The sequence below is a fragment of the Temnothorax nylanderi genome, unplaced genomic scaffold, assembly GCF_030848795.1.
Source record: "Temnothorax nylanderi isolate EJ_2023f unplaced genomic scaffold, tnyl_v1.0 TNYL_tig0027_pilon, whole genome shotgun sequence".
In the NCBI taxonomy this organism is placed as follows: domain Eukaryota; kingdom Metazoa; phylum Arthropoda; class Insecta; order Hymenoptera; family Formicidae; genus Temnothorax; species Temnothorax nylanderi.
Window position 1 is genome coordinate 415,811 of NW_027249089.1, and position 24,051 is coordinate 439,861.

A 24,051-nucleotide genomic window follows, 5' to 3' on the forward strand; every position below is an offset into this window, starting at 1 on the left:
TTTTTTTTAAGTAAACTTACATTAAAATCATATTTAATTTAATGATGATAATTCTTCCTGTATTTCATTGATTATTATTATTGTTTTAACAGGTCATATAAAATAAAATGTATATAAAATTAGACACACATATAACGATTAAATAGTGTATTAATGAAACAATGAACAAAATTATAATAAAATTAATTGATAAAAAAAAATTAATAACAAATAATTATAAACATTATTCTATGATTGTAGGAAATGTGAAAGTTACAATTACACGCAGCTGTGTCGCATAAGACTGCGATTCCGTTTTCTTTTTAAAGGTAAAGACAATAATTAAAGACAATAATTCTTTAATGAAAGATAAGTAACAGATAGTTAATTGGATACTACGTTAGTCTTACATAAGAATTAAAAATGGGTAAAGATAAATGTAGAGAATAGGTATAAATTTAATGTTTATTTCCGATTTACCTATACCTATACATAATTTAATGATTCGTAGTAAAAATATTTATTCTCTGTAAAGCGGTTAATTTTTATCAAATCTTTTAGTTACGGCGTTAATGAAACTTTGGCGGTGATCGGAGTTAGCTCTCGTTTATGCGATTTCTCATCAGAAATGCACATTTCGATGTGGCTATGTATTTTACGTTACGGATAACTGGTCCCAGGTGATTCTGGTGTATTTTCGCGCGTTGTCTCAGGTTGTTTGGATATGTACATATCCATTGTTTTACTATTGAAATGTATCCTTTCGCAATTCGTCCATTTCATATGCACCCTATAATTCTCCTTTGCCCAGTATCCTCCAAGTCTAGAAGGCATAATTTCTTTTAATCACATAAAATTGAGATGTAGAAAATAAAAGATATTCGAAATGGTTAATAATAGCGCCATATATAGGATGCTCTTGTAAAAAGCTTTTGGTAAAAAGAAAAAGTATTAATTATAATGAAGAAATGAATGAAGATTGGTAATAAGCAATATATTGATGTAAAAGTTACGATGGAAACTAACAGAATTTTAATTTAGAGCCCAACAATATATTTTATATATTGTTAGGAGATATATAATAATCTTTATATCGCGTTTATCCAAGATGCATATAAAATCATGACAATAGTATTTAGCGAAAAATAGGCTTTTCCAGAAATGAAAGTATGATTTACACAACTTATAAAAGTATAATCTTATGATCATAACACGGTCTTTAATATCATTAGTCGAGTTAGACTTACAAGTTAGTTTAGATGATTACCCGAATGAAGCTTTAATTGTGGTTAGAATGTGGGTGAGTTCAAGTTAGGGCTGCCCGGTGTTGACGAGGGCGTTGATGGGGTACCTGGTGGCGATGCCTCCAATGGGCAAACCAAATTGCCGAAATCCATCTCGTTTTTACTCTTCTTGCGTTTCAGCGTGAATTGAGATTTCTTTGGTACCTTGGATAAAATTTAATCATCATTTACCATTAAGAAATATTAATTAGATAAACGGCACAATAAAACGCACTTTTAATCTAGCGGTAAGCGTCAGTGGAACGAATCCGAGTGTGGTCTCCATCTCTCGCTTTTGTTGAACCACCTCTCTGCCGAGAATCTGATTAAAGTGCGTCGTCAGGTGTCTACGGAGTAGAGTCTTCGCCGGTGGAATGCTGAGCAACGTGGCGAGCAGCTCGGAAGTAAATCGACCTTCGTGGATCATCAGGCCCCCATGAACGCCGGAGCCGCGCATGTTCGGCGCATATTCCGCGAGATCCACAACTCGCAGCCACTCCATCACACGATGGTTCGTCCAGAGAGTTACGTTCGTACCATCGGCACCATTCCCGTTCACGGATCTTCTTTCCAAATTGTCAAACTCAAAGTTCAAGTCTCGTAAAACCTACACGATGTACATCGTTTCAAATATTGGCTCCAAATTTATGGCCTATATATCATGTATATAGCATCTGAATATAAGAACTTATAAATTATAATTATACATTGTCAAGTACCTGAATTCCACGTCTTAAGCTGGCGGCGTGCAACTGTGCGGCCACTCCGAGGTTCAAAAGATCCTCCGTGGTCAACCTGTGTAAAACTCTGCCATCAATCTTGGCGTTATGGAAGGCTTCTTTGTGTTGCGGCAGTCCGATATCGTCTAGCCATCGTAACACCGCCGCATTATCCATCTGCGAGATATTGGACAGGATCTTCACTCTCAGACTTTCTCAGATAACTCGATAAAGTTATAACAACATCGATCGCAACCTTATGAGAACCGAATAATCCAGCGCCGTTGCTTCGCTCCGATTCGATGGCATAAAGCAACTTTTTCCTGTGCAGAGCGTTCTTTATGTCTAACTCTTTCTCCAGTTGAACCTGCGTGGCGTCGAGCAGCTTCGATCCGGTGGCACCCCATCGTCTCAGCTCGGCGGCGTAGCATTCCAGACCAAGGCGAGCCAACCAATCACCGATCTCCTCCATACCGAGTTCCGCGAGCGGTTTCGGTGGCGGCAATTCCACTTGCGCGCTTGCCTCACCGATAATGATTTTCGCTTCTTCCGCTGTGATAATAATATTTGTATAAACACGTACAACTCTTTACATATGTATGTTAAATAATGACATATTGGACCCTTTGCATTAAGGTGAAATCAATACGACTCTAAACTTATTTATGTTATTTCTTCAAATACTTGTTAAAGCAGTATATGATTAAATCAATAATCTGTACTTTGGCTTCATAAAATTTCACAGCAATCAAGTTAAATGAGGAGAAAGCACCTTTCAATAGTTGCATATTTATGAAAATTAATTAGTGATAGTATCATACTGTGAAGACTTAAAGAAAATATTTAATAATGATAACGTCCGAATTGGTCCGAATGCATACGCACCAGCCGTGAGTGGTTTGCAAGCAAATTACTTTTCAATTAATCGCAACAACATGCTGTTATTCAAATCAATTAATATTGAGATAATATGTAGAATCGTTAAGAACTTTTAAACATGACACCGCATGCTTAGATAAAAATCGATCGGAACCTAGAAGAGGAGCGGACAGACATCTCGCAGAGACTCCCCTAACAGCCAAAGGTACCGTTGTATGCGCTCCCGAGACTAAATTTGGAACCTTACCAAATACAACGCCTTTCTTGGACGTCGGTGGCCTAGGAAGACTACTGTATTGACCCGTATGTCTGCTGAATCTTTCTCCCTGTGAACGTAAAATTGGTTGGTAAATTTTATCATGGCATTCTATAGTATAGTAATATAGAACTTTATATTATAATAACTGTTAAAATATGTACTAACATTCGATAAAGGACTTGTATTGCGCAGCGACAGATTTTCGTGCTCCAAACTAGCTTGTCTGAGTTTCATTTCGGACAAGGAGGTAAGAAGCTCCAACTTCTGCGTTTCCAAAGCGCTTCTTGATAGAACTTCCTATAAAACGAATAAGCATGTGAAGCTATAAATCGATCATATAAAATCACAAGATATTTTACCTTCTGCAACGCTTCTTCCATCTGTCTCAGAGTATCTTTCTTCTCCTGAAGTACGCTCTCCAGCTCTTGAATCTTATTCGATTGTGCGTCGACTTGTTCGGATAAAACTGACACTTCCATATGCAGTGCTCCACGTTCGCTTTCCAATTTTCTCAATCGTTCCTGAAAAGCAAATCGATAAAACGATCATTAATAATCTTATTAGTAAAAAATTTCACTATTTTAAAATATAAAATGTAACGTAAATATTTTATTATTAGAACAAAAGGATTAAGGAAGAATTCAAATTTATGGTACCACACAATCGAAAGTTTTATTAAAAGTTCTCTCATACAGTATACCTCGGTCTTGCTATGATAATTATTTATGCACATATTGCTTCCGCAGTGAAATTGTTGCAGCGAGCAGTAGTGATGCGGTCTATCCCTCTCGTGGCAGATCAGATCGCTATGAGACATAGCTCTCTGATCGCGGTCCACTCTACTGCGGAATCTGCGTCGCCTTCTGTCCAAAGAACCGGCGCACCTCCCCGTTGAGCTTACCGGCAGGGATGTCGTACTGTTCGTCCTGCTACCCGCGTGTATTTCTCGCTCCTTCGCGAATATCGGATCTTGTTGCAAGTGACAAACGTGCGGATAATGAGCGACGTTTCTCGCATGTTCCTTAACGGCGTGATGTGCGAGCTCGCTAGAAACGCTGTCGGTTTGTAAGGATCGATAGCTTTTAGAAGTCCATTTAGAGATTCAAAGATATTCGATATTTGTCGAACGACAATATAAAAGTTAGGATGCTGTACAAACAGTGACCTTGAGCACGGCATCGCACAGAGAGACGGAAAACTTCCCAGATGCGCAGCCGACGCCGGACAGATATTAGCCATACCGTTGGATACTGCACAGATATTAGGCATACTCCCTTGAAGCGCTATCATCTTAGCATAGCCGAGTAAGCAAGCCTACAACGATATTATCAATACCTCGGCGAAAGATATTTCATTGACATTTTTTATATAATCACATTTTACTAATTGGAATATGTAAATACGAGATATAGTATCCCGTATATGAGTATTACAACTTCTTTGAACTCGATTTCTCTATCTTAAGTCTACCTGACACAAACACTCCTGAGATCGGTAGGCTGTCTGGCACGCGATTGTCGGCTCGGACAGATCCGGCCTGATATCCCGCGGATAATCCTCGACGTACTCGTCACCCACGTCGGAGTTCGTCGACGTCCCCGACGAATCGTAGCCCTCTGAGGGCGTCCATCGGCTGTTCCAGCGCTTTATAGTCGACGCCGCGTCCGACGAGTCCGACTGCGAACCTGAATTTAGATACGGTCGAAGCTTTTTTTAATCCACGCGCACGAGGGGTTCAAGAGGTTTCTTCCCATCAGCGGTATCGCGGTGAATCTTCGAAGATCGTAACGCGCCGCGCCGATCTATTTTCCGCGCCGTACCGTGGCCACGAACGTGGCGTTTACTTTAACAGAGATTGAAACAATAATCGATCCCGCGTACTATACCCGTACTCGAAGTATGAGTCAATGAACGTATGTGCCTCGGACGGTCAACTGCGGTCGGCGCGCCCCGCGGTTAAGGCAATCTATTTCGAGCGTGCCATTTATTCGGCTCCATCAAAAGCATAACTCCGGTGCACTGGCCAGCCAGAGCGAGCCAGCAAGCCGCACGATTTTAGTACCGAAGCGCGACGAGTTTCGCGAACTCGTCTGTCGGACGTCTGCCAAGTTATATCGCGCCGTTTAATTGAAACCGCTCGAGTGTTATGGCTTGGCTTTCGTGAAAATCGTAAACCGTAGAATTATATAGTATTCACGTTGCTTTCTCGACTAAATTTCAAATTCAATTGAAAGTATAAAATTGACTTGCTCAAGATATATCTTTGATCGGGACGATATAATTATTCAAAAGATAAGTTCTTCGTATTTCGCTGACGTCACGCGAGATGGAAGAAAGGGTTGAAGAGAAACCTTTCGCTTGTCCCTTATCCTCTTCTTCCATTATGGGAGTGAGATCCTTTCGTTCTCCAGCAATACCGTCGCTCCAAGTGTTCTCCATGATGAATTTCTTTCACGCTGTATTCACGTTTTATTCCATTCAATTATTGCGTTTGCTTTCTAGTTGAGCTCAGTGTGAAACACATTACGGTCTCGTATCTGGTTCAGTGACAGATGTATTAATGTCAAGATACTTTTTCCAATAAAAATTACATTTCTATCACTTACTTTCTTTCACGAGGTCACCGTTATAATAGATACTTCGTATAACGATGTTGCCGGACACCGTGTACCGTTCAAAGTGCATTCGGGACTCTGATATCGGCAGGTTTGTACACAATCGGACGTTATCTCGGTGAAGTGCACTCTCGCGCTACCAGTCGCGGCATCGTCTCCGCCGAAACTAAAATTAACGCCATGAAATCCTTCGAGATGAGCGGGAGGGAGTACGCAAAGGAGAAAGAGAGAGAGAGAGAGAGAGAGGCGCAACAGCAATTTATAAATAGATCAATGTCCTCTCTTCTCGTTACCTATGAGATCGCGGTGATTCTCTTCATCTCTAGCTATTTAAGCTCCATAAAAAAAATGTTTTAAACATTAAGTCACATAATAAGACGTATAAAACTATAACTATTATCCTCATCTCGTTATTACTTATCAATTTAAAGGTAATGATCGAATCCCATATAACGATGGAAATTATTATGTATTATAATATCGTACTTACCTCTTAGGTGAGAGAGAAATTCCACCGACAATTCTATATTCATATAATAAACGCATAGCTACGAAAACGATGATAATTAAAATCAAAAATAGATTCTTAAGTCACAAATCGACTTCGACCACCATCGGTCAACATCACGTCCGTGATTACGGTCTAACTATTACAAAGTCAGACGTCCGGATGTACGCGCGGACATACGTGACCGGTGTACGGCGGCGATCAAACACGCGCGCGAACACGTGCGCGTCGACGCGGCCTGTAGTACCGGATGCAAACGCGGCTCCGGATGCACGGAGCGGACACCACACGTGTTCCTCCGACGCCGACGACGTTCGAGCCGGTCGCGAAACGTTCCCGTTTCCGGAACGCGTCGCGTCTTGAAGAGCGGAAGCCACGGAAGGGCAAAATTCTGAGGAGACGACGCGCTCGTCCTTCGCTCACCGATGCGAGCGGCATAAAGATCACAGATCACTATCTGTCTGTCAGCTTACCGGCTGCATCCATGCTAGCAGGATGTTCTGGGTGACGCCATCGGGCGGCGGGGGTGGCATTGGGGCGCTCTTTATCGCGGTCACAAGATTCCTCGCTGCCTCTTTCACCGAGTTCTTCCACTCCAAGCTGCTCTCGGCCGAGCTATCGGCACAAGCACCTGCAAATATATTTGCAATATAATGACTGTAGAGAGCGATCGCAATATCATTTGAGGACATCAATCGAGATTTAGTAAAAGAGTAAAATGGACCTGTAAAATTTGCGATTCAGAATTTACTATACTTTGAACATCGTACTTGAAGTGAATATTACAAATTGTAAGCTTGCCTGATTCTCGAACTGAGTATTTTTTAATCTTCTTTTGAATGAAACAAAATCGCTAGTATCTGTCTTTCTATATTTCTCTTAGAATCGCGTTGATAACGTAGGTACTTATAGAATACAGGTATCTTCATGTATCCGTAGATGATATACTATGTGAATGATACATCCAAATTTGATATCTCTATAAATCATATTTGTACCAGAAATAATGTCGTCCATCTGGAGCAACGCAGCCTCCAGCATCTTGCTGGCCTCGTTCGAGCTCTTTGCTAGGAATGTCGATTCGCCCGCCTGCGCCGTCGTGCCGTTTCTCTCCTCACCTTTGCCCATCACTTAACGCTGCAAGAGAAAAATTATAATTCTCATTTTTCCGACGCAAAAATCCTTCTGTAAAACTCAATATGTCAACGAGACGCAGGACGTTTTTGGATGTTAAAATCGAAACGATTCGTACGGCTTTCCAGACGACGTAAGTGCAATGCAACGTCGGGAAGCGCGGTGCACTCATCGGGATATAATTGTGCAACATATTCAGGACTGCCTCGTTAAGTAATACCGAAGTATGCGGGTGATTATGCAATGATTTTAAATTATACATTTTTTTTTAACTTTGTTTTATATAAAATTAAAATTATATATCTAATCGAAGACGAGCATTTGTTTGAGAAAAATTAATTTAAATAATTCTCAATTGAATTTTATTATCACCATTTTTAGATTAATTTATATCTGTATCGAATTATAGCAAAAAACTGGTGTATATTCGAAAGTAACTTCGCTATTTTTTATTAATTTTTTTTAAAGACATTTTAAAAATAACAGATAATTATAAAAGTAAATAGAGAACAAGGTATTAAGATTTTTTTAAATAAATCGCAGTAAACCGCAGGTTTCTAAAAGCAACGATTTGTGAAAGTATTTTTAATCTTCATACTTTTTTAACCGAGTTACGAGACGTGAATTCTGAGCTCATTCTTGTGCCGAATTTGTCACTCGCGACTATCTATTATAGAGAAACCTTGAATTTTTTAACAATTGGACTCAATTGTCTCTGTAAAATTAGATGTTTTGATCATAATATAAATAAAAAATCAGCTCTAGTCGAAAATGGAGCTGTATGATATCGCTTACGTTGAGCTCAGGATCCGTCGTGGAGCACTTAACAGATGTAAAACGGACATTCTTATCAGCGATAAGGCACGCGAATTCGATGATCGATCGCGGAAAAAACATAACGTGAACGTATAAAGAGAGAAACGGGAGGACCGTCGAGATGCAAAGAAGAGAGAGGAAAAGAGAGAGAGAGACAGAGAGACAGATCGAATATCACGGGACGATCATTCACTCCGATCTTACCGTAGCGTTTCATGATAAGAACGATCACCAGAGAACCCGCAGATTGTAGTCAGTAAAACAACGACAATCGCACGATATAGGAGATAACATGTAAATGACGATCAACAGGTAACCGGAGAGCAACGCCCAACACACTCTGTGCCACCATAACATATACTCTGTCACTGTCACTGTCTCTGTCTCACTCTCTTCATTCTCTCCCTCTCTTTTTCTTTTCTCCGTCTTCTTTGCTCCATTAATCCTCCTTCGCGAGCACAGCTGCGCCGACGGCAAGTAAATAAATTCGTCCACAAATTATCTGCCTGTCTTCTTGATATGTTCACTCGTAAATCAATACATTAGACAAATGTACTCCAGATAGTCAAATCTGTCGAAAATAAAATGTCACTAAGTATCTACCGTCTGCTTTGTCGGCAGAATGCTAGCAGAAATATCATAGAATATGTCAACAGAACGCAATAGCAGATTGACTGCAGAAAACAAACCGTCTGCAGAATCTACCGTTTCGTAACCATTGAAAAATTTAAATAATATGAATAATATTCTATTGGTCGCAAAGTGACAGACATTGCTCGGTTTCTGCTAATAAACCTGATGGCGTACTGTTAACATCTCGCTTACTATATATTATATATCACATCGATGTTAGTGCGACCATATATGAGATAGATGCTGAAGAGTAAAGTCCTAATTAGGACTCTACTGAAGAGATCGAAGCTCAAATTAATCTTCATTTCTCTACGTCTCGAACGATTCGCCCGTCTACTTGTCGCAGCATTTTGTTTGAGAAATTAATACGGAGCGTATCGGCGTGGGGATGCGAAATTGGTGCGACTCGGAATTGCAGATTACCTGTTTACGTCAATCGGGGACCGTCAACCTGCGGATGTTGGCCGCACGTTCGATAAACATCGGCAAAAACGCACTGAAATACGAAAAATGAGAGGATATCAGTTCGCGCCGGCGTTACGATTACCCTCGTCTCCCGCGCGAGGCATAACGGAAATTCCGTCCGAGTCTCTCGCGAGGAGAAGTCAACAAACAACGCAGTTGCACAATGCACGCGGCGAGGCGGAGTGAAGTGCACCGCGAGCGCGAGAATGTGGAGATGAGGTGAGGTTAGATCGGAGATCGGACTTCGGAGTCGCAACTCCGCGGAATCGACACGCGACAAGATTCGCGATCCGCGCGTTATCGAGAAAACAATCCTTACGCCAGAGGAGACGTCACATGACAGCGCTGGAAGGAGATCGCGTCGCCCTCGACGACCCGATTTCCGAACTCCTCCGTTCGCGGATGAAAATTCACGTAGGTGGGTTTTTAGGTTAGGAATTTCGCAGCGTAAAACTCCGCGGACCGTCGCCGTCCGCGATCGCGCGTAAACACGCCATCATACGACGAGCCGAGCGGGGCGATGACGTGCGTGACGTTTGACAGGTCAGCGGAGTCGAAACGCGCGCGCGGTACCAACCTCGGGTCGCGCGAGGAGGTTATGTCCGCGCGACCGAACCACGCGCGCGCGCGCGCGCCCGCGTGGTCTCGATCACGGGTGACCACGGGGGTTCGGTGCAACGACGTCGGCGCGATGTCCGTCGGTCGGTGAGCGCGCGGAGCCGCGGATCGGTCTCGGTCGGTCCGTCGGCGGCGACGCGGTTGGCAGCAGTGCCGATATCGGCGAGCGCAGGCGAGCGAGAGAGCGAGAGAAGTGCCGTACGGACACCTCGCGCTTCCGTTACATTTTACTTGTGTACGGCCGTGCGCGGGGAGGAAACGAAGAAGAGAGAGAGAGAGAGAGAGAGAGGGAGGGAGAGAAGAAGAAAAATAAAAGTGTCAGGGAGATGCGTGCGCGGCAGCGCTCGTGAGTGTCGGGCGGCCCGCGAGGACGAGCGAAAATTCCGTCGTGGCGCCGAGGAAGGTCCACCCGCGGTCCCCCCCGTGGAATGTGAGTAGGCAGAGTAAGTGGCCGTCGCAAAAAGCCGTGAGCGCGAGAGGTGTCCCGCTGCCTCCGTCCCCGTCCCCGTCCCCGACCGTTCCGTCGTTTCGTCCGTTTCTCCGCCCCCTTCCCGTTCCCCTTGGCCCCCTTGGCCCCCTTCGCCCCCTCCTCCCGTTGCCCTCCCGGTTGCCAATCATTTTATTTCCTCTCGCCTCCTCCGCCGTCGTGCGCGCGAGACCGCCAGAGACTTTCCGCGGAAAAGCCGCGAAAACTACGTCACGAGTGACGGATTCGGTCGAAACTGGGACAAAGTGCAGTGCACTCTGGCATTGCGCTTTACCACCAGGTGTTTCTATGCCGTAATCTTCCCAGGATTGGGTAACACTCCGTACCGTTGCACCTTGCTCTCCTCGCTCGAGGGACACCCCTCCTCGGAGTGTATTCTCGCGGTTTTCACGCTCTCTCTCTCTCTCTCTCGCGCGCGCGCGCGCGCGCGGAAATCGCGAAACGCGAGCACGGGCTGACGGAGCGGCTTGACAGAGATATTACACGGGTGTATCGGGCATCGGGCCACCGCCGTCGCGCCGCGGAGAGAGAGAGAGAGAGAGAGCTGACAGGTAAAGGTGGCATTCGGGGCGCGGGCGACGGCGCGAGATGCGAGCGAACGCGAGCTCGCGCGTAAATACGTCACGGTGATATACACGGTGAGACACGCACTCTCTCTCGCGAAGACGCGCGATAAGAGGCAGCCTCGTTTCTCCGCAGAATTCGCGAACGTCGACGGGAAAGGCTCGTTCGCTCGCGCGAGTCCTGCGTAGCGAAAAAGCGCGTTTCTGCATCGCGTTACGAGATCCCGCATGGCGAACGTGGTGACGATGTACGGGTCGACGCTATGTAGGGCACGACGATATCGGGTCGGGTGCCTCCCGTTCGCTCGGCTCGACGAAATATGGAACGCGAAGCGCGTCAGATGATCGATCCTCGCTCGCGGTTCTCGAACGTTAGCGAGAGGCATTTGTGATCCTATTTAAACGGGTTAAGTTTGTATTTAAATGGACGAGCGGTGATCGGTGCTCCCCTCTTGACGTTTGGAACTGTCGGAGCGGTTGTGCGAATTCTACGAGTATAGCTGTCTGCACGTTTTGCCACCCAGGAATAAGCTCGACTAATCCATGCACTTGTCGTCTTAGGTTAGATGACGGACTCAAGGTAGTCCTTCCGCCTGGTAACATGTCAGATGGGGTTGACGGTGGTGGTGGGGAAAACGAGGTAGACTCCCATTCCTCTTCGCAAGCCGAGGCCGGAGACTCCTCTAATCACAGGGAGGAAGAGGCGTTAGATCCTGACAACGAGGCTGCTCTCAATACAAATTATGACAGCAGCGATGGAGCTGTTCCCGCGTTCAGGTGAGATTTGTAGCTTCGTGTCGGATAACAGCTGACTGGAACGACGCTCTATCGCAAAACGATATACGTCTCTTGGATACGCGTATCTGATTCTCTTAATTTCACAGATGTGATAGATGCGACAATTATGAAACTATAAACAAGACGGCTTTCTCCGCTCATCAAGATCAATGTCTGGCGAGTGGCGAAGCCGGGGAGAGCACTGAAGGTATAGAAGGGACAGAAAATGATGGGGATGGAGAGGAGGGTCATTCGGGGATCAGGTCTCACAGAAAGATGTTTGAATGCGATGTCTGTAATATGAAATTTTCAAATGGAGCTAATATGAGACGACACAAAGTAAGTACAGAAAGATTGTACAGTGGAAAAACCTATGTTGATATGTCACACGTTTTGATTGACAATGTGTTACATGTTTTAGTTGATAAATATAAGAATAAATCAAATTTTTGTAAATATAATTAATAATATATATAATTCTGTTTTCTGTATTCTGTTAATGATGATTTTCTGTACTCAATGTATATACAATTATCTGCAAACACATTTGACCTATGGTATTCTCTTTTTATCTTTTAGATGAGGCATACAGGCGTGAAACCGTACGAATGTCGGGTATGTCAGAAGAGATTCTTTCGGAAGGACCATCTTGCGGAACACTTTACGACGCATTCAAAAACTTTGCCATACCATTGCCCGATATGTAACCGAGGTTTCCAAAGACAGATCGCGATGCGCGCTCACTTTCAGAACGAGCACGTTGGTCAACACGATATGGTCAAATCGTGTCCTCTCTGTAATTATCGTGCGGCAACCATGAAATGCCTTAGGTTGCACTTCTTTAATAGGTAAGTTGCACGCCACTTTCGTGAATTATTGAAGGAAAGTATCGTGTTGCTCCCATTTTATATATATCTTATTGTTCATAGACATGGAATAGATTTAGATAATCCAGGACCAAATAGCTCTACGTCCATAATGAATAGTTGCACGTCTGGGGAGGCGATGCCTTCGGCACCTCTGTCCGACAGCGGGGACAGCACTGGCAACCGTTCGACCGACAACGCCACGCCTCCCATGCATTTCCTTACACCCCACGTGGAGATATCCATTCCTTACCCCGAACAAGCTGCCAATCAACGAAATCCGAGTCCTGCCCCGTTAAACGGAGACAGCCCCAATAGTCCGCAGAGCGCTGACAGCAATAGCAACGCGCCGAGCAGTAGTCATCATCAATTATCTATCAATAGCAGTACCATTCATAGGTAAGCAAAAGTAGGTCGCGAAATTTATTACAGCGATCAATTGTTAAAAGTTATTAGAAACTTGTATGATTTTTATATTTTCATGTTATTTTTATCGATAATCTCTACTTGACTGATAAATAAATCACGTATGTTGAATAATTCAAGCGTTAAATTAGAAATGCCGACAATTAATTGCGTTCCGAATCACGTAAATTACAGATCGGATTTTCACAATTTTCTTAGGAACATAGGCGGAGGTGACGAAGCCATTACACCTTCGATCTCCCTGATACCCATCAAGCAAGAGCCGAATAGCAACGGTATGGACGACAGCGGAGCGACGTCAAGCAATCTACCGTTGCCGTCGCTGATCAAGGTGTCACCGTTGAAGTCGTTACTGCGCGACGATTTACGTCGCAAGTTATCCACCAGCTCCACCAATAACAACAATAGTAACAACAGCGGTTGCAGTGGCGGCGTTAATTCCAATCTACACTCGAGGGGCGAACCACCGACCTCGACTAGGCCAGATCCTCGCACGAGCGGCCTCCAGTGTACCCACTGTCGCATCACGTTTCCAGATCAGACGTTGTACTTCCTCCACAAAGGTTGTCACAGCGAGAGTAACCCGTGGAAGTGCAATATTTGCGGGGAGCAGTGCTGTAATCTGTACCAGTTCAACTCGCATTTACTGAGTAAGAGTCATCAGTAGCTGGGAGAAGAAGGCAGAGAGATACTCGCAGTTAAAAAATTTTGTCTTTCCTCTTTCCGTTTCTTCTACTTCTTTTCTTTTCCGTCTTCATTGAACGAAACAAAATATATATACGGCAGGAAATTCGGTACGTATGTCGTATGTGCGTACGTTCAGTGTTCATTAGCATGAAGGTATAAGTATTTTCTGCGACGTGTTCAGACATACTTCTCGCCAAAAATACTTTCGAAAGCCGCAAGAACGCGCTTGCCGAAGCATGACGGCGAGTCACTGTAAATTGAATTGTAAATTATTCTTAAGAATTCGAGAGAGAGAGAGAGAGAGAGGGAGAGGGTATGTCTGCTCTTTCAGAAAATAATGTACAAAGCGCGACAACTTGTGCCTTTCCTTTAAAAGAGATAAAAAGGGAGAGAAAATTGCGAGAGAAAAAAAGAAATTGCCAACACACACTCGTCCATCATGCTGTTATATTGTACGAACTATCCGTCCATAGGGCTTTATCGAGATATTCCGAGCTCTATCATTAGTCTTAAATTAGTAAAATAAGTATGGAAATGCGACGGGGCACGTCGCAAATCGCTCCGTTGATAATTGCGAAAAGTAATATATATACATATATATTACATAGCTATATATAGCTATGTCGTACTTTTATCGCGAAAAAGTACATTAAAATTTCAAGTAAATAGATAGTTGACGCTGTGCGGTTTGGATGCTTAAGACAAACGCGACGACACGGATATGGTTCAGTGAAAGTCTATTTTACAGACGCAAAGAGAGAGAGAGAGAGAGAGAGAGAGAGAGAGAGAGAGAGAGAGAGAGAGAGAGAGAGAGAGAACATTTATTATTGTTCTAAGGCCAGACTGTCTAAGGACAAAGAAAAATTGTGCATATGCAAAGTGAGAAAAAGAAAGTATATCTATATGCGTAGGTTTAAATGTTTTAAGACCTATGCGCGTAAAATTTATATAATAGAAGAAATACCACGATAATCGAAGAGTTTATCCTTCAGTAACTCCCATGATTTGGATTTCCAAACTCAAGAAGAAATGACTGTTGAGAAATTTTACAAATTCGGAAGAGATTTGAAGGATCCGAATCGTCGCGTTCGTCAGAAGCACATTGGCGCGGCGTATATCCCGTATCGATACACGTGGATACCGTTGGATCGCGACGATTTCTCGGCTGCGACGTGGTCAATATCAGCAGGTATCGTCGCGAGTTTCATTTATTCTTCTTTCTCCCTTAGATGGGAACGTTGCGTCGCATCGGTGAAAAACCGTGGAGCGTGGATGTACAGGAAAACACAAAAGCTAGCCGGGCGTGCGTTATTAAATATTAACACGATAGGGGGGCAAGTTCGAGAGGTGTGACTTTTAGCCGAAGGCTCGTACGTACCCGGGCAGGTATCTCGATGTCCGTTCGCTTCGGCCGAGGTTGTCTCTCTCCGCCTTTCTCGCCTTTGATCCGATAAATATTTTATATATAAATATTTGTACAGAAAAAGTATTAGAGGAGAGAGAAAGCACGAAGGGAAAAAAATTGAGATAGCATATACATATATATATATACACGTAGAGTCACGTACATAACAAACAGCAGACACATACACACAGATATATGTATACACGGACATTTATATAAATATAAATCTATATATATATATATATATAAATATGTGCCGTCTCTCACGCAATGAGACGAAGAGATACACGTACACGCGGACACTGCTGTAAATGGTTGTAGTTATTTAAATAACTTCTGTATATCGCGTAATATTTAATACGATTATAATTATTTATTAGAATCTAAGTAATTTATTATTGCTTTGCATTCCAAGAGGACCGGAAACCACGGGACTATACGATTAGATAAGCGAATCTCTTAGCGTTAACGGTGCTTTTCTAACAGATGCCGATGCCGCGTTAACATGATTCACAACGGGCGAATTTTCACGTGTAAAAAAAAAAAAGAAGGAAGAGGAGGAAAGGAAGAAAAAAAAAGAAACGATGAGCGCGTCGGGAGATCCATCGGGCAGATCTCGCGCGTAAACGAATGCAACGTACACAAATTATTACTATCTCCGATCGATATAACGTATTTAAGAGCTGTCGCGAAACTACCACTATTTTGTACGCAGGGCACGTATGTTCATTATTAGGGACACGTTCGTCATTCGCACTTTCGATCCTTATTATTAAAGCATCATTGACGTACAAATCTTTTTAGATACCTTTACAAAAGAAAAAATAATTCGCGCGCCTATCGTACTCTCGTGCGGCTCCTCGGGGCGGAATCGTGAACAAAAAAAAGTGCCTGATTGGGAATAATTCATCGAGGATAAGAGAAAGTTGCGTGTATTCGTGCGAGAAGATGAACGGAAGAACTTGGTCGAAGAGAGAGAGAGAGAGAGAGAGAGAGAGAGAGATATGAGAACGGAGGGAGAGAGAAGAAGAGAGCGAAAGGTGTGATTTAAAAATACTGATATACAGGACACAGGAGCGTGTGTTAACCCGTGTTCACCGTATGTGCTTACCGCTTTAGCGTATATAGCGACGCCTTTACACTGTGATCACGTTTACAAAGAAAATAGTTTTAAAGCTAGAAGATAGACGTAAAGGTATATATCTTAGGGCAAGCGAGAGTACGACGGGCACATCCTTGAGTGTAAGACAGGCGTTTAGACACCCACGGACAAGCCACCCACACCCACCTTGTCCCCCCTCCCCCTCGACCCCCTTTCCCCCTACCTCTCTCCCCCTCCCACAATTTATTTATACATACGAATAAAGATATATTTAAATCGATAAGAAAATGGAACAAAAAAATATTGTTGATGTTACTACGGTGTAATGGGTACAATCTAAATACATGAATATTATGTATATAAGGAATAGAACGGAGAATTTTTATCGTACACGTCTTATTCTCTTTCTTTCCGGCTCACCAGTCTCCGGTTTCCCCACTAGATAGAATCCAGCCTATGTGCGCACACGTGACAACGCGTGTAAGCTCGCGATTTACGAGCTCTATTGCCTCGTCGTGGATCTTGGTAATAGTACTGTGCGCAATAACTTTTCGGCAATAATAGCGACATTGTACATGGTAAAATTAATTGGTCCATATCTCTCAGCACTTACATTAAAGCGATGTTGTTTTACGCATGGTGTTCTAGAAATAGCGGCTGGTAGTATTGCGTAATATACATATTAGCATTATTTGTTCTGTTGACTTAATACTTATTAGCAAAAATAACGAAGGGTAATTTTCTACCTATAAATTATTTGAAATAGAAGTTTTTTCGCGAAAATTAAGATTCAAAATTGAATGAAATGTCGTTCGCGCTTTACTTGAAAGGAGCGAAAAACAATCTTCTAATTGCAAGCTATTTAAAATAGGAGGCTTTCTACGATAATTATAAGCTTCAAAATATTCAAAAATATATAATAAAGTGTAAACTGTTTATCTAGCTACAAGTAATTTAAAACAGAGTTTTCCGTGAATTAAGCTTCAGGTAGAATATATTCAAAAATGAATGACAGAACGTCGTTTGTGCTTTACTAAAGTCGAAAAAATAATTGGACTAGCAAGTTTACAAGAAATAATAGCCTTATTCGCGTTCTTGCATCCTTCCTGAAGAAAAGTTGACTCTTCGATATAAATCTCACATCTTATCTAAATTTGGACGTCCTACACATATATATGTTTCACATACGCATGGTTTACCGGATATCGCAAGATTCCATGCGTTTAGTCTCCATCGTTTCCGGGAAAGAAATAAAACAGCCCATCGATGAATATATGTTATAATCTTACTTTATTGCTTGCGTTATCATGCGTGTATGAATACAGAAGCGCTTTATATTACAGTGTTCGTCGCGTGTTAAAGCTATCGGAAAGAGGAAGAGAGAAATAGAATCCCTCGGACATACGGCCGTGTCGTTCGTTGCTCGAGTCGCGCTCGAGCTTCGGGACACGGCGCGGGAGATAGGTCGCCTCCTCACGACGGTTTTATTAATTCGTCAGAGAGAAATAAACAAGGAGAGAACGAGAGAAGTCGCACCTAAATCTGACCTGATCGCAGCGACAAACTTTCAATTTGTTCGTTACTCAATTGCACTCTCTCTCTCTCTCTTTCTCTTGTATAAAATAATCTCGGTTCAGTCGCACCAACGATGCTGGACGACTAACTGCTTTAGGATGACTTCCCTAATCGATCATGCCTCGAATGATCAAATTGCACCGTCCAATATAATCATCTAGATGTCGTAGCACCATTTAATAATATACACATCTTGTTTAATTGAAGTGAGAACGCGGGAATTTACTTCTGAGATATATAAAGTTGTAATTAATGGTTCGCGCGTTTAAATCAAACAGAGGAAGTTTGACTTATTTGACTTAAATTCTACGGGAAACTTGGCGAAGATTCGTTTGATCTGAATATAAAAGTGCATTTTTGAGGATTGATCACATCGCGATATTGCTTATTGAATTATAACATAAGTTCAATAAAAAAAAAACTTTAGAACAAGACTAATTATTTCCTGTAGTTCTTTGGACGCTGTATACGACCCTGTTTATTAAATTGTTCTATCACGTCACAATTTGGAGAAATTTGCAGTTATAGTTGTAAAAAGGCAACTTTAATTGCAAATTTCTTAAAATTGTAACGTGATGGAGCAATTTGGAAACCAGATTCGTATTCAGTATCCAAAAACTAATAGAAAATGTCTATTCTCGTTCTGGTATTCGAAAAAAAAGTCATTTTATGTTGAACTGTATAATCAGCAATTCTTTCGTTTCCTCATTCCGGTAATTGTAATATGCATGGAGAGAGACAAAAAATATTTAGTTAATCGAGAGCAAACGTTGGTGCAGCCAATCCAAAGTGAGTATTCGATTGCCTGGTTGTCGTAACGAATTACACTACATTACACTTAACAATATCGAGTTACAAAATTGACGCAGTTCGGCCTAATGCCCCTTAGCTCCCGTTCCTCCGAACGTGCTGAATCTTCCGTCAAAGATGGACGAATTGAAGACACAGCCGACAGAATCTGATTCTGCAAGATCGTGTCTTTGATCTCGACGATTCCTTCCACGGAAAAAAACTACAAATTATACATTATATAACGCGAGCGTGGAATTACATTAAAAAAATTTTATAAATTTAATTTATCTCGGCGTCTCAGAAACTTTCCTCCTGAGTTTCTTCCGCTCGCGAGGATGACTCGAAGGACGTTCGGGAGGCGCAAAATCGATTCTGCTAGATCCCTTATTAGATCCTCGTTGGAGAATCCTCGCGGAAGGAGCGCCGATTCCGGTTAGTTCGGGTTCCTTCGTGCAAGGTGACACTAAATTCGTGAAAATGTGGTGCGCGAACACCCCAAGCAACGGGGGTCTAAGGGGATCTCCCCCCGATCAATCGGCGCCCTGACTCGTCTTGTGACTGAGAATGGTCTCGATGTTACGCTGAATCCGCGCGATCTGCGATCGCTTACTCCTCGGCGTCGTCGTGCTCCCCTCCTCGATGTACAAGTTACCGGCCGCCGCCTCCGGCCAGCCAGCCGCCGCCGTCGCCGCCGTCGCCGCCGTCGCCGTCGCCACCGCCGGAGTCTCTCGTTTCCGGTCTGCAAGCAGAGTAAACGAATCCTCACCGGGTCCGTCGGTCAAGCGCGAGCGTAGGGAGAAGAGGCTCTGCGTTTCGAAACAGGGGGTCTCACGCACACGCGATTTGCGTCGCGCGGTTTGTGATCATATTTATATAGGATGAGATAGAGACTCTCTTACTCTACAATTGTCCGATTCAAGCGAACTGCTCGAACTCGGAGAGTTTTTCGAGAAAAGAGAAAAAGAAAAATTGTCGCGCCGCGTTAATTTGTCGTGTCCCTATAATGCGACTTGGAAATTCGGGTTAATTTAGAGCCGATGCGATAGCTGACGTAATAAATATAAGTAATCGAAAAGGGAACCGTGTTAAGCGCGAAAAAATTATCTTTGCAGCACATTCGGATATCGGTACTTCATTTAATTGACTTCCTTCATCGATCGAGGTACGATTAATCATCGACTTTCAAACGCGCGCCTGTACACTTGTAATTATCAGGGAATCTCTCCGTCAGATGAAAAATAATTTGCTCGTTTTTGAGATCTTACGAAAACTCGAAAAATTAAAGCGTGGACCCACGCGGCAATCAGTCTCGAGGGAACGGACGCACGCGGGACGCGCGTCACGACTCGAACGTCGGACGCGCGCGCGTGTCGTATGTATTTCGGGAGCACCGTGTACATCGCGTTACGCTTCCGGTAGCGGCCGGTCCACATATAAATACAACTTCCGAGGCGTGGGAGCGCAATGAAATATTCCGGCGGGGGAAAAGATCCCCCGTCTCGCTTTCCGGCCGAGAGCGTGGCGTATATTGACGCGCCGCGCGCCGGCCGCTGCTAAAATTGGCGACGGATTGATTTTCGGGCTCACGCTCGCGCGGCTTACGCGCGTCAAACTCGAAAATGCAACAAGGCGGCGCGCAGTGGCGAATTCGGTGGCTTCGAAAGCCCCCCGAACCCGAACCGCCCTCGCGAACCGGCACGATGCCCCGCAGGGCGCGGAACGACTCGCTTTAGGGTCTTACGAATCGCAGCACAGATATGTCACGGTGGAAAATTTCAATGATGACAATTTTGCAACAATCACACAATAGTAAAGTTTTGGAAGCTAAGATATCGCGATGCATTTTGTTCTCTTTTCTTTTATCCCGTTTAAGTCCCTTCAATTCTCTATTTTGAATTTCTTGACTCGGCTCTCTGTGTTTCTGGCATTTACGCGCCAGCGTGTAACGATGGCTATCAGTACGGCAAAAGTAAATATTAGCAAGGTATAAAGCTACGAAGTGAAAAATATTTCTTTCAGGAATGCAAACTTCTTAAACTACTTTTCGATAAGTGATATATCTCTTTCACTTATATTTCCATTATATCTTCTTTATGAATATAAATATATATGTATATATATTCATCAAGAAAAATATATATATAGGAATATATTCCATTCATGAAATATTGTATATATTCATATATATTCCATTTGCGTAACATTTTCTCCATAATCTTTTTTTGTCTATTATTTGTATTTATCGTTTTTTCTATTATCTTCACACAAATAATTGTCAGTTTTAGAAGAAACGGGCAATTCAACTGTATAATATATTAAATAATAGGAAAATTGTCCTTTCACACAATTAAGAATTCACGCTTCTCCTAAAATCCTGGCTGGTAACATAAAGCTAGAATAGAAGAAAAGAAAATAAATACAGGTAATAGATGAAAGAATCAATAAATACGAAAATCTCACGCAGATAAAACAGTAAAAGAAAATAAAGAATAATCACTAAAAACAGAAAAGAATATATTTGATTAATTTACGTATATCTGTCTTTTTTTTACAATCCTGCCCATTTGTTGGCCATCGTTACGTATACCGAGGCTCGACGATAGACTGAAAATTTCTCTCACGCACGCGAGAGAGCGTGGGCCTTATAATCTCAATCTAATAAGCTCGACTTTCCGGCAGAGAATAGCAAACAATCTCGCTTGAAAAAACACTTTAACCATTTACCGTACTATCCTGTATAAACCGTGCTTATTATCCACAAACCCGCTGGCGCTGGCGCGACTTTGGCGCGCGCTAAAGTTAGAGCACGGCGTGCGGCGCGCGACGCCAAGCCGAGCGCCGAGCCGAGCCGAGCCGAGCCGAGCCGAGCCGAGTCGCGCCGCGCGGATGAATGAAGGCAGCTGGCAGATAAACGTCCGAACAATCGCGTCATTTTGTTTTCGCGCGCGAATAAATAATTCTCACGCGGCGTGGAGAGCGCGGCGTAAGCTCCTCTGTCCCGTCCCGTCTCGTCTGTTTTAAAGGTCCGTCCGTCTACTGCAGACTGCAGACTAGCGCAGACGCAGCCACCGGCCTCCCAAAAATATCACGCGGCGTGGTGCGAGCGCATGTTGAAAATCCGCGCTCTGACGTAACGCACGTGCGCGCGTCTGCCCGCGGCGATCTGCCGAGCGAGAGATGCGATTTATCACGCGCGCGCGGATGCGGCGGATATTATGGAAGAGCGCGGCGTCGGTTTCGCCGAAGCCCGAAGGTCGGAACTTAACGCGTATCGGAAATTCCGGTAAAAGGTTAATTCATCAAGACGCAAAGCCTGACGCGCATTTTCAATTTTATGAGACGCGCCCGAGCGTTTAATTTTGCATATTGCGGCTTAGGAAAGACTCTTCGGTTTTCGTTAAAAAAAAATTAAAGCTTCAATTTATTTAAGAGTGAAATTAAGATTGCGCGATTGAGAAATATGTCTATTTCCCAATCGAGGGGAAAAAAGATGTTTACACAGGAAAAAAGAATGTAATTCTTGATTTTAAAATATTTTTAGTTTCAACGTGGAAAGCTTGAAATGAGATAATTTTGCGTTAAATAAAGAAAACTTATTTAAATGGTCACTTTATATAGTTTCAACCATCCAAGAAAAAAAGTTGAGACAAAAAGTTGAGATTCTTATAAGAAGATTATAGATTGTTGCGTATGTACGAAACAATAAACGCATTAATTTGAGTATATAAGTTTTGATTTACACTTCTTTTTTTTCTGTGTATAGGACGTATAATAAATAATCCTGCAAGTCATCAGAATTAATATTTGTAAAATTAAAGAGGTTGAAAGAGATAAAGGAGAACAGTGCGAGACTCAAAAGGCGATAACAGCAAGATTAAAAAGAGATCCATATTAATGAAGATATAAATAATTATCGCATGCGTGCTCGCCTATCCTTCTCTCTGTATTCGAGACCCCCCCCGTCCTCCTTGCCCCCCCACCCCTCGCGGCAAAAATGCGGAACGTGCGATATTACGTATTATGCAAATATCGCGTATCGTAGCGGAAACGAACGCGTAAAGGAACAATGCGCTGAATGAAAGCTCGATAATGAGCCACGTGCCGCGTATGTGTGTCAACGCGGAACCTCTCGCCCTTCGCCCGCCACCTCCCGCATATAATCCGGCACGCATGGAAACCTTCGTACCGAAAGATACGTTCCGAACGTCGACCGCCCGCCCACTCGCTACATTGTAGGCACGACCGATTATCCCCGTTTATCCCTGAATTTAATCGCCAATCTAAAATTCCAATTAATTAAAGTTGATCGAGATTTCCGAGTATCTCGAACAGATCGATTCGCGCCTAATATTTAAGCGGCGTATACCCCGAAAGAAAAAAAAAAGAGAAACAAAGACTTCCGGCGTGCCGACCACTGGACGGTACTTCACGGTCATCCCGTGTGAAGCGCGCGCGTGTGAAGCTCATTCAAGTGCGGTGCGAGTTAAGCGAATTTATTGTGCGCTTGATATCGCCAGCCGTCCCCTCCCCCCCCCCCTCCCCCGCTTCGCGAGATCGTACCCGTCCATTTGTCGTCCGGTCCCTCCCTCGCCCCTCCTTCCTTTCGGCACACGAAATGATCATTGCGAACGTGCACGCAACTACATCTTACACGGCCGCGCGCAATGGAAGTGCTGATTGCAAAACGCGACGCGTAGTACGTAACGACGCAGGCCCGGCAGGCCCGAATTTTACGCCCCGACTTCACCCCCGCGCTCGCCGACCCGCCGATATTTTAAATTATTTCTCACGCAATTCGGCGTAACGCTGGCAAGTAAAACAGGCGACTTTGAAATATTCAAATGTTTCAAGTTATATTAAAATAAAAATTTTGAAATATTTGAAAGTAAATCAATTTACGTGTGGTGTTTGATTTGCGAGAGAGTAAAATTCTTTGCTTAAATGAGAACTCAAAAATTTGCTCTCCAATGCAATGCAAAATTTTTTAAATATAAAATAGCGATATTTATTCGTTTGAAATAGCTGAAACATTTTAAAATGAACGTGCATCTTTAGTTTTGTAAGTATGACAACCGATTACGTGTCATTTTCGATGTTTGGGAGTAATTAAAATACTTGGATGCAAGGGTGTGGTATCTTTATCGCTAAGCGCTGTCGAGTATATTCGACCTCTATCTAGACGTATATCAGCTTCTTAGAGAAGAGCGATGACCAACGCTCACAGGTGGTAACGTCAAGTGGTCGTCGTCGCGAGGATTTATAACTACGAACGGGAGTCTTAAAATTCTGACCGTGCTTACCTAAAAGCTTCTCGAGATACTGACATCTGGTTTCGGGATCACCTGGGCTCATCGGTGCCCCTGCGACCAGCTCGGCCAGCTCCGCCTTCACCATCAGGTTCAACCTGGCCGAGATCTCCTCGAGACCCGCTGCAACAAAATTGCGATTCATCAGTCATTTTTA

General features: G+C 43.3%; 3 protein-coding genes across 21 annotated transcripts in view; 1 reads left to right on the forward strand and 2 right to left on the reverse strand.

Annotated features, from left to right (window-relative positions):
- Positions 1 to 426: 426 nt before the first annotated feature.
- On the reverse strand, positions 427 to 10,091 carry Liprin-beta (liprin-beta 1). 8 transcript variants are annotated; one of them, XM_071701758.1, is made up of 13 exons: positions 5,726 to 5,899; positions 5,471 to 5,656; positions 4,590 to 4,804; positions 4,285 to 4,433; positions 3,820 to 4,174; positions 3,479 to 3,640; positions 3,285 to 3,416; positions 3,108 to 3,186; positions 2,238 to 2,533; positions 1,982 to 2,158; positions 1,498 to 1,869; positions 1,227 to 1,427; positions 427 to 802 (listed from the first exon to the last, which is right to left on the reverse strand). In XM_071701758.1, exons 2-12 carry the CDS (start codon positions 5,556 to 5,558, stop codon positions 1,269 to 1,271), a joined length of 2,184 nt encoding a protein of 727 aa, XP_071557859.1. In that variant the 5' UTR covers positions 5,559 to 5,656; positions 5,726 to 5,899; the 3' UTR covers positions 427 to 802; positions 1,227 to 1,268. The 8 variants fall into 8 exon arrangements, with proteins under 8 accessions (XP_071557859.1, XP_071557858.1, XP_071557857.1 ...); XM_071701757.1 differs by having other exon boundaries at positions 1,331 to 1,427; positions 3,015 to 3,186; XM_071701756.1 differs by having other exon boundaries at positions 3,015 to 3,186.
- On the forward strand, positions 9,576 to 16,611 carry LOC139770078 (uncharacterized). Of its 9 annotated transcripts, none has more exons than XM_071701767.1 (6): positions 9,576 to 9,708; positions 11,520 to 11,735; positions 11,843 to 12,074; positions 12,315 to 12,583; positions 12,665 to 13,000; positions 13,202 to 16,611. In XM_071701767.1, the coding sequence occupies exons 2-6, from the start codon at positions 11,560 to 11,562 to the stop codon at positions 13,692 to 13,694; spliced, it is 1,506 nt and encodes a 501-aa protein (XP_071557868.1). In that variant the 5' UTR covers positions 9,576 to 9,708; positions 11,520 to 11,559; the 3' UTR covers positions 13,695 to 16,611. The 9 variants fall into 9 exon arrangements, with proteins under 9 accessions (XP_071557868.1, XP_071557865.1, XP_071557866.1 ...); XM_071701764.1 differs by having other exon boundaries at positions 9,587 to 9,708; positions 11,525 to 11,735; XM_071701765.1 differs by having other exon boundaries at positions 9,587 to 9,708; positions 11,525 to 11,735; positions 13,226 to 16,611.
- An 883-nt stretch (positions 16,612 to 17,494) lies between these two features.
- Wgn (Tumor necrosis factor receptor superfamily member wengen) overlaps positions 17,495 to 24,051 on the reverse strand; it is a 28,899-nt gene continuing 22,342 nt past the window's right edge. For all 4 annotated transcript variants that reach the window (XM_071701776.1, XM_071701777.1, XM_071701775.1 and 1 more), the window contains 2 exons: positions 23,889 to 24,017; positions 17,495 to 19,327 (listed from right to left, as the gene is read on the reverse strand). In XM_071701776.1, coding sequence (XP_071557877.1) covers positions 19,119 to 19,327; positions 23,889 to 24,017 — 338 coding nt within the window. In that variant the 3' untranslated portion in view covers positions 17,495 to 19,118. The remainder of the gene's footprint in view (positions 19,328 to 23,888; positions 24,018 to 24,051) is intronic.